The 10,592-nt window shown below is 45.6% G+C and overlaps 1 protein-coding gene across 3 annotated transcripts in view; it reads left to right on the forward strand.

Annotated features, from left to right (window-relative positions):
• Positions 1–10,592, forward strand: part of PEX1 (peroxisomal biogenesis factor 1) — a 51,923-nt gene that overhangs the window by 1,307 nt on the left and 40,024 nt on the right. For all 3 annotated transcript variants that reach the window (XM_024219041.2, XM_024219044.2, XM_024219042.2), the window contains exons 2-5: positions 3,451–3,594; positions 7,720–7,803; positions 8,037–8,151; positions 8,242–9,011. In XM_024219041.2, the coding sequence (XP_024074809.2) occupies positions 3,451–3,594; positions 7,720–7,803; positions 8,037–8,151; positions 8,242–9,011 (1,113 nt within the window). The remainder of the gene's footprint in view (positions 1–3,450; positions 3,595–7,719; positions 7,804–8,036; positions 8,152–8,241; positions 9,012–10,592) is intronic.

The raw sequence follows: 10,592 nt of genomic DNA on the forward strand, positions 1-10,592 counted from the left end.
CACGGCCCCTTATGCCAGCAACAATCTCCAATACCAGCACCACCTCACAACACCCCTTTAACACCAGTAACACCACAGATACCTCCCTCAATGCCAATGGCACCACCTGATGCCAGCACTGCCCACGATACCCCCTTGATGGTGGCGATGACCCCTGATGCCAGTATTTCCTCATGATGACCCCTGATGCCAGCAATGACACCCTGATGCCAATACCTCCTCACGACATCCCTCAGTGCCAGTGATGCCTCCCCGATGCCAGCAGCTCCTCACAATGCTCCCCTTCCTTGCCAGCAATGCCCCCTGATGCCAGCACCTTCTGACATTCCCAATGCCAGCAACGCCCCCTATATCAGTACCTCCTTACAATACCTCCTGACACTGGTGCCTCCTTACAAGGAGCCCCTCAACACTAGCAATGCCTCAGACACCAGCATCACAACACTTCCTGATGCCCCCGACTCCAGCATCGCCTCACAACACCCCACTCAATGCCACCATTGACCCCCTCAATGCCAGTGCCCTCTCACAATGTCCCTCTTGATGTAAGCAACACCCCCATGCCAGCACCCCATCATGATTACCCCTCAAATCCAAATTTCCCGTCTTGATGCCCTACCTCTAGGCGAGCACCCCCTTGCATCAGTCCTCCGCAATGCACCCCTCAGTGCCAGCGATACTCCCTCTCCAATGCCCCCTCAATATCCGCAACACACCCTGATGCCAGTATCCCCTCATGACGCCTTTTCTCAATGCCAGCAATGCCCCCTCGAGACAAGTACTTCCTTATGACAGGTCCTTGTGATGCCAGTGACCCGTTGCATCAGTCCTCCTTGACACCAGCAATGCGCCCCACAACACCAGTGCCCCTCACAATGCCCTGTTCAGTGCCAACAATGCTAGCAGCACTGCCCTTGATGCCTCCGAGGCCCCTCTTCAACACCAGTGCCCTCTCACAATGCTCTCCTTGACTCCAGCAGCACCCCCTTGATGCCAGTGATACCCCTTCGCGACACTCCCCACCACCAGCAATAGCACCCTATTGTTGTCTGTGCCCTCTCACAATGCCCCCCCTGTTGCCATCAGAGCCCCTCACCACTAGCATCCCCTTGCGGTGGCGAGGTGCTCCAAGCCTGTAATATTCTAGGTTGACATGACAATGTCTTGTTGGGCAGAGCACAATGTGAAGACCATGAAGCTCTGTTATGTGCGAGCCGTGCTTAGACCATGGTAATCCCAGAGAATTCAGGACGGGGGCCATGTTTGGACTAGGGTCCCTTTGGCCAGTTGACAAAATCCCCCATCCATCTGGAGTCTAGTGTGCTTTCTGTTATCACAGCCAAAAATCAAACCAGGACTCTTGTGGTCCACAGGTTGCTGGAATCACTATTGGGTAGAATTGCTACCATCCACTCTGAAATTTACAAGGACTTAGAGAGGACTTTGGGCATCCCGGATGTTAAGACCAGGAATATAGGAATGTATACTAGATCAGATCCCTGGGACATCTAATTCAGTATCCTGTGTGACAGTGATAAATAGTTGATGCTTCAGAGGAAGGTACAAGAAACATAGTAGCTGACAATATAAAATAACTTTCTGTCAAGTTGCCTTTAACTCTTGTTGATTTGTCCAGTGAAACAAAATAAATGCAGCATCATATCATGTTTTTGACACGATACAACCCTCCACTTGTCCCCTTCTCCAAAAAATTGTAGCCTGGAATGTCATCCCTGATTCCTAATGCCACACAATCTGCCTGTATTCATCCAAATCCCTCCTAATATCCCACATCTTTACATTTTCCGCACTCCAACAATTGCTTGATAGAGCAGTAGGGCTGGGGGAGTGCAGGCAGGCGCCAGCGGCGGCTGGTTACGTGTCACCTCTGCTGCCCACCCATTAGCCCTTTACGTGCTTCCCCTCTTGCTGTCCTCTCCTTGCTTTGCCCCTTCACTCCCCCAGCCCTACTGCTCCTCCATATCCCCCCCAGTGGGGCACTCCCAGCACTGTGCAGAGAACCAGCCCCTGGCCGGAGTGCTCAGCTCACCAACAGCCTGGCCAGCAGGCTCCTTCCTTCCCCCACTACCTCTGGCTGGGCAGAAACCCCAGGAAAACCCAAGACCCTCTGGCCCGGAGTGCTGTCCAGGAGGAGCCGATCCCTACATGTGCCAAAGCCCCGCACAGTGTTGGCACGGGGAAGCCTCTCAGCTAAGCTCTGGAGTGGTGAAAGGAAGCGATTTCTAGCCTTTTTATGCCTCGAACCTGCAGGTTCCACAGTATCCCCCTGGGCAGGGGCTTAGCACCCTCTTCGCCCACCCCTCCCTTTGGGTCCTGCCCTCAGGTAGCACAGTACTGCTCCATCCCCTAGGCACCCTCCTCTGCTGAGCCACCTCTCTGGCTGGGTTCGCTGAAGCCCCTGCAGTCAGGTTTCCTGGGCCCTGGTGCACAATGCATCTTTAGGGCTTAACCACTTCCTCCCGGTACCCCCCCCCCTCCTTCTGCCCTGTGACTGGAAGCAGCTCCCATGCCTTCCCTCCCGCACAGGGCCAAAAGGTTGCTGCTGGCCACATTCTGGTGTGAACCCTGGCAGAAATCTGGGGGGAGGGGGGACATGTGACCCTGCATGCCCCCCTCATGAGTTGTCTCGGGAAGACACAGTGCTAGGTACCAGGAGAGGTGGGTCCATCCCAGGGGCCCAGCCAAGCATGGAGGTTGAAGCGTGCCGGGCAGGGAGGGTCGGGTCCGTCGGTCACCCCCACTGTGTGAGATAGGTGTACGGGAGTGTGTGCGTCACCCCTCCTTCTGTGTGTGTGTGGGGGGGTAGGGGTGTGTGTGTGTCACCCCTCCCCGTGTGAACTCTAAAGCCTTAAAGGTAAGAAGGTAAATAAAAAGAATCCAATTACGCAGTATTTCTTTTTAACAGGGGCTCAGTCAACTTGATGCTAATTTGAACGTTTATACGATTGCCATTGAATTTATTTGAATATAAGTAATTTTACCAGTTGTCCCATATTCAGCATAGGGAAATATGGTCATCCTAAAATTAACCTTTAAAGGAGAACTGACAAGATGCATATATTGGAGTACCAAACAGATTCATAACCTTTTGTGCATGTCAACCTCTTTTTCTACCTTCATTACTTGATGTTCCTATTATGTATCAAAGCAAGGCCCCAATGATCACATTGGATATATATAGGCAAACCCTTGCACCTGCACAGAGAGCCCTATTCAGATTTGCAATGATTCAGTGTATTTCTGTATTACTAGTGCTAAGATCCTACATTTATTCATTAAAATAGGGCATGACAAATCCAGAAACAAATTACACATTTCTGTTCATTTTGTAATCAAATTGAAGATTTTGTCTATATTGTTAGTCAGAATGAGGATAATTTAATTTAAATTGTTTGATATTAATGTTGTTCTGTTCTCTGAAATCAACAGGGCCAAGCTGTGAAAGTCTCCTGGGGTCACCAGCCTATATTCTTGAGTTGGATGGAAATCAGACATCATGGTCACCATGGTGAAAATATTGCTGAAATTAACAGACACCTAGCAGAGAAACTTGGCATTGCAGAAGGAGAGCAGGTTTGGAATGCACTTTAAAAAAAAAAAAAAATTCTGAAGGAATAATGCTTTACAGTTTAGGCTACAGTCATGCAACCTGTTCCATGGAGGCAGACAGATCCCCGCTGTCTTTGCTGGGACTGTATGTGGTAAGAGGTGTCCACTCACATGGAATAAATTGCAGGAGTCGGGGCTTAAGCCCCAGTCCTGCAAAGATTTACCCACTGAAATCAATAGATCTACTTACAGGGTGTACAGTTAAGTATTTGGGTAGGTCTTTGCAGCATTGAAGTCTGAGTGTGTAGTGAAATGTTAATTTAAAGGAAAAGTATTTTTAAAAGAAATAAAACAAGTTTGGAATTTTCTCATGGTAATTGTTTGTTTTCTTCAGTTCTTGTCATTTTGTTTATAATTATGCACTTATTCCTAACTCATTTGACATTCTTTCTGCCCTGAGACTTCGACTCATTTCTCCTTGTACACATGTTGCAGATTTGCTGTAAAAGGATCTGCCTTTCCTCACTGTTAGACCAGGTGCTATAGTTCTTCTTGTGACTCCTGTTACAAAGAGAAGTTGGACAGGTGCCCAGGAGACAGTACACAGCCAAAGTTTTGTCCATCATGTGACTGTAAATCTTTTCAACAACACAGTGTTTTGGTTATAGTGGGTGGAAAATTAAATTAACATGGGCAGAAAAGTATTACTTCACACACAGCTGTTCTAAGTATATTTCACACATGATAAACTTTATTTATAGAAAGAATGCACCGCAGGAAACATTTTAGGTGAGGCAGTGTGGCACCTCCACTTGTTTGCTTTTGGAAAATCATTACTGGAAAGCTAATGGTTATCCGGCCACTGGACTATAAAACATCTTGTTGAGTCAACAGCAGAAGTAACTGGAAAATTTGTATGACATTGTATAGCTGCTGGAGTGGTTATTTTAATCTCAACTGGAATTGTTTTATCCTGACTCTAGATACAATAGTTAAGAAAAATAGCCCATAGAATATTGTGAAAATCTGCCATTTTCCTACTGTTCACAAGATAATGATATTGGCTCTGCTGATGAGATCTAACTAGATTAGGTACTGTTGCCCCCCTAGCTGTAGTCGTGGCCAGATTTTTACACATTTATGCTTATTTAAGATATACAAATGCTAAATAAAGAAATAAATCCTCACAATTATGCTGTTAAAATCTGGAAATTACTAGCTCACAGAAGAAAATCCTTATGAGCAACCTTCAGATCCTAGCAAAAAATTCACCAAATAAATAAAGTCTTCTGTCCTATCAAAGGAACAAATTAAAATAGATGGCCCCACTATCCCTTTGCCTTCAGGAAGCATGTGTTTATTTGCAGTAATAGTATTCCATGAAAAATATTCCCTTCTATTTACTATTGTATGGAAGGGAAAGGATATTTCTTATTTGTATTGTATACATTGAAACTTTAGGATCCTGCAGGGTGTAAAGCCAATTGGTTATTTTGGAAAACCTGATTTGAAGCTGCAGTTGCCCAGAGGACAGAGGATTAAAAGTTGCCTCGTTTTAAGAGAACGTTATTTAAAGAAAAAAATGTTAAGTATCTTGAAAAGTGCTACACTTTGACAAATGGAATTTTTGGTAAACATCACCCTTTATTTTTTTCTGTATTGACTGGCTTCTCTGAAACAATCTGCTTCTCCCTGAGCTGCATCAGCTCCCAGCATTCTTCCTGATGGTCAGCTTATACCAATGAGATGACCAATTCCTGAAAGTTGTGTTGTGGAAGGGATGCTTCTGTGAGCCCACTCATAAAACTGTGATTTTTTCCTTACAAGTGGAAAACTGCTTTTCGACTGCTTCTGCCTTATATAACTGTATACAGTAATTTATACTTTTGAGCTTTCCAAATTCCACTTTATTTTTAGGCTAATTCAAAATTTCAGAAACATGTATTCAGAAACTGTGCTCTATGTTTTTGTTTGGTTTTAGTTAGGTTTTTAAAAATACTGCTGTAACCCCTATGGTGATTCCTTTGTTCTTGGTATGCTTTGAAATTTGATTGATAGTTAATCCACTAATAATATTATTGATGTTGCTACTTCTTTTCACTTTGTACCTGCTGTGTTGATTATAGGGGAATGGGGGTGGTCTATAGCCTAAGCATGGCACAAAAGAAATCACGTACTATATTTTACTCCTGGGGGAATTCTGCACCACTATTCTGCAGGCACGGAATTCAGGTCCCTCTGCAGATTTCTTAGCTTCCCAGCAGAAAATGATGGGGAAGCAAAGGGAAGCCGCAAGAGTGGTCACATGCCCGTGTTTTCCAGCATGGGCGGTGGGCATCGTAGTCACGGGAAGGCATTGTCTTCCCAAACAGCCTGACATCCCCCTGTCCATGCTCCACCCCCAGGCCCCATCCTGCCTGCTGTTCCTTGGGGCAGGTAGGCTTGGGGTCACGGTGTGCCCCCAGGGCTGTGCCGTGCCACCCATCCTCCTGGTGCTGGGGCCCGGGGAGGCTGGGGCATGCTGGGGGTCAGGCCTGGTGGTACGGCCCAGGGAAGTTGGGGCATGCTGGCCTGGGGTCGGGCCCGGTGGAGCGGCCCGGAGAGGCTGGGGCCACGCTGCCCGGCACTCCGGGGCCAGGGGGCGCTGAGGGTACTAGCCTGAGGCAGGGGGCATGGGGAGGACTGGGGCCACTGGGCAGGGGTCAGTAGCCACAGTGGGGCTGGGCTCTGGTGGGCGTGGAAGGGGCGTGGCCGTGGGTGGAAGGGGCGGGGCTGGGGGCTAGCCTCCCTAAGCCAGGGGTTCACCCACCTCCCATGCTTTCTGGCACCAGGAGCAGCTGGCCCGGGGATGCCCATGGGAGTAGTTGGGGGAGGCACTGCCCCAAGAAACAGAGGCGAGGAATGCGGGGCACGCTGGGTAACATGCCGCTGCCATTTCTGGGAATGCAGAGCTGCCTGGCTGAAGGAAGGTTCAGTTCCAGCTGTTGACTCTGCAGCTGAATGCTGCCTCCTGGGTCCTAGTGCTGGTCATGCTCCCCATTCTCTGTGCTGGGAGCCTTCCTGTTTTCTGTACAATTGTGAGTGCTTGTGGTGGGGCAGGGCAAGAGGGTGGGGTGGGGGAAATGGGGGTTGTGTACTGGGATGGGGGGAAGACACAATGGGGAAAGAAGGGGGTAGTTATAAGGGAGGGGGATGTGGGAGTGAGAGGAGGGGGATGAGGCAGGGGGCAGTGGGGAGAGGAAAGGTGATGGGAAAGGGGGGAAGCGGGAGCCCGGCATGTGGTGCCGCCCGGCATGCGGTGCCCCTCAGCAGCAGCAGCTGGGGCTCACCCGTTAAGCAGGACCATCGATTTCCCCCACCTGATGAGCCCCATCCCCCCTGCACCTGGACCACCCCGAAGAGTCCTTCCACACGCAGACCCTCCTGTCAAGCCCCAGACCCTCTCACTCATACCCCATCTGCCGAACCCCAACCACCTTCACCCGGCTCCCCTGCAGAGTCTCATTTTCCCTGCACCCAGAACCCCACAATGAGCTCCTGTGCATCCATCTCCCCTATTGAGCTGCCCATACCCAGATTGCCTCACACAGAACCCTCTCACCCCTCACCTGGATGCCTCCACACTAAGCCCATCCACACTTGGATCCTGCTTGGCTGAGCCTGCCTGCCCACACCTGGTATGCCTGGCACAGAGGGCAGGGCTCCGGGGTGTTTCTGGGGTAGGCCTGGCCCTTGCGTTGTGTCAGGGTCCGGGTGCAGCCTTACCACTGAGTCCCTGTCCTGGGGGGAGGGAGGGCTGCAGGGTGATGTCCCACCTTTGTACAGCACTGGCCTGTGCTCCTCACTGGAGCTTCCACAGTCTTTATTGACAAAAAAATTGCAGAATTTTAAAATGTGCACAAAATTTTATTTTTTTGGCACTGAGTTTTTAATTTTTTGGTGCAGAATTCCCTCAGGAGTAATATATTGAAGCTTCATGCTGTGTTAAGTGGTATAGCTAATGTAATTTAAAAGGCAAGTAATTTTAATCATCCAAAGTGTACAGTGAAGCAGACTTCATTCTTTCAAATTACTTAAAGATTTAACTTTTTTCTTTATGTAAATATCAGAGGCTAAACATTTTTTTTAAAAAGTGTTATTTTCTGCCAGATATTCCTTGAGCCATGCTCCCAAGCCTTATCCTGTCAGCAAGTAGAAGTGGAACCCCTCTCTGCAGATGACTGGGAAATACTGGTAATAAAAACATTTAAATTGCTCTCATACTTTTGTTATTCATGATAAGCATTCCCTGGCCCTCAACCTGTTCCATTTGTCCTCAAGGCATTGTTTCCTATATATTGGTGGTGTACATTGCATGTGTATAATTCAAATTTGATTTTATATAGGGATATACAGTTTGTATCTTAAAACAAATGCAAAATGTAATGTGAAGTATTTGATTTCTAATTATGCAAAGTTGTCTTTAGGAGCTGCATGCTTCCTCTCTTGAAAAGCATCTTCTTGACCAGATTCGAATAGTATTTCCAAAAGCCATCTTCCCAGTGTGGGTTGAGCAGAATACTCATATTTACATTCGAATTGGTAAGTGGTGATGGAGGCATTTTGTGCAATGCTACAGAGAGCCTTTATCAAAGGTGGATAAATGTACTGATGATTTTTGTTTAATTGCAGGTACACTAAAGCCACCTGCTTCTTATGGGAGACTAGAACCTCGCACACAGCTTTTTGTATGTCCAAAAACACGCCAGCTTGAAGAAAACACCACCAATCTGCCTTCCTCAAAAAGTGACTTTTTACATGAAAGATTTATTAAAAGTAACATGGATCAAGGAGAAATCATAAAGGAACCTTTGGCCAAAGAATCTCATTTAAATCCAGATGTCCTCGAACAGTGTAAGCCAGATGCAAAAGAGACATTTGGCTCAAATGTCCTGCCAAACGTATGGAATTTTATCGGGAGCATTTTCTCTCGCTCTCCTGAGCAGAAACAGGAGACTTCCTGTGGTACGAGTGAAATGAGTGCATTCAGAGATGAGCTATTAAACTTGATTCACATGGACTCTATTTTCAGAGTATGTCAGTCCCAGCCTCCTAGTGTACAGAGCACATCAGCCACAAAGGCATTTCAGAAAAATACCGTTCATGTTTTTCCATGGAATCTGGAGTTTGTTGATCTAGATCCCAATATTAAAGTGTCTTATGGGAAGATTAGTAAGCTTCGCTCCCTAAGACAACGCCATCGAGAAGCAAAGCAGAATCTACCATTTGAGAAGCAAAAGCAAATGTCCAGCACAGAAGACAGAAACCAGTATGGCTCTAATATCAGTCAAGAATCCAGTGAGATCTCTGTTGTGCAGATAGTATGGAATGGATTTGAAGATCTAGAGAGTGCCATAAAGCATAACAACAGTGTGGAAGCCATGCATGTTGGAAGAGTTTGGGTTAGTCTGAATACAGTTGCTTTTGGGGTTTTAATAAGATTACTTAGGGGTTGCTTGATTAGTATAAAATTGTATAGAGTAGATTTTGTAAACATTATTTTTTTAAGTAAGGTAGACTAAAATACAATAGATAATATCAAGTGTAGCTGTTCTTTGCTAATTTGCCCTGTTCTGGACTACTCAAACCCAGCAGTAGCCCTCTGAAATGTACAGCATAGGCTGCGTCTCCACAGCTCTCTGGCAATTCTGCAGCAAAAATGAGAAAGTTCTCCAGCATCTTTTTAAAGATTTTCTGGAATTTGTGAGTTATTTATATTGAGTGCCTTAACAGTCTGCTTGTAGCTATAGTATTCCAGAGACTCTGAAATTATCTGTGTACATACATATTACATATAACAAGGTATGTGGTTACATCACATACTCATGCCTCTCTGGTGTGCTCTGGCCTCCAGCCTTCGACAAACTAAGGAGTGATAGTGTTACATATCATAGCATTGTACAATTGATGTATAATTTTAGTATTTTTTAAAAACTTTAATTAGAGAAACTCCTTTATTTTAAAAATAGTTTGTTTAAAATAAATTATTTTATATTAATAAAAATTAATTCACATTTAAGACACTGAAAACCTTAATAGGAATCTCCAGCTGGATCTCAGGATACATACACGCTGCAAAATAAATAAATAAAAATGCAGCTAAGAATTTCAGAGCCCAGGTCAACTGATTCAGGCTTGCAGTACTCACACTAGGGATAAAAATAGAGCCCAAGTGAGAATGTCTACATTGTTATTTTTAGCACTGTAGTGCAAGCCCAAGTCAGTTGACCCGTACTCTGAGACTAACTACTGTGGGTTTTTTTGTTGGTTTTTTTTTTTTTTTTTTATGAGGAGGGGGGTGTTTTCAGTATAGACATATCATTACAAGCTGTTTTGAAAGATTGCACTTGCAGGTCTCAGTTGGCAGCCACTGACATTTCAGTGTCCTGACAGTTCTGCTGCTAGCTTTTGTTCTTGGTTCCCTGGAAACAGATTTTGGATCAATAAAAGAGATAAAATGCTTTTAAAATCACCATTTGGATGTTTTAAAACAGTGGATTCTAAGGCAGTGTTCCCACCAATTCACCATCCTTTTCAGTGGGAATGAGAATACCAGCCAATAGCAGAGTCATTACTGCCGTCTCTTGTAGACTTCAGTTTTGTATATCAGCTGAGAACTTCAAGTGCTATTTTCCAAATATGACTTACTGTATAGTCTCTTGGTGGCAATAGGCTCTTCATTTTTGAGCTGTTTCAATTTAGGAATTAAATTAAATTATAATAGAGTGTAAGGAATATATATTTCAAATAAAGGAGGACAAATTGGTTAGTGTAAGCTATGAAAATTAAATTTTATCCTTGGCTTTGCCACTAACCTGCTGCGTCACCTTGAGCTAGTCACTTCACCTTTCAATGCCTCAGTTTTCTAATCTATAAAATAAGGTTAATGATACTTACCCTCTTTGCGTTCAGTGGATGAAAGGAGCTGTATAAGAGGATTGCGGGAAAGCTCAAATTCTTACTGCTCAGATTGTTCAAAATTA

The sequence above is a fragment of the Terrapene carolina genome, unplaced genomic scaffold (genome assembly GCF_002925995.2).
Source record: "Terrapene carolina triunguis isolate 2854851 unplaced genomic scaffold, T_m_triunguis-2.0 Scaffold84, whole genome shotgun sequence".
NCBI classification, from domain to species: Eukaryota; Metazoa; Chordata; order Testudines; family Emydidae; genus Terrapene; species Terrapene triunguis.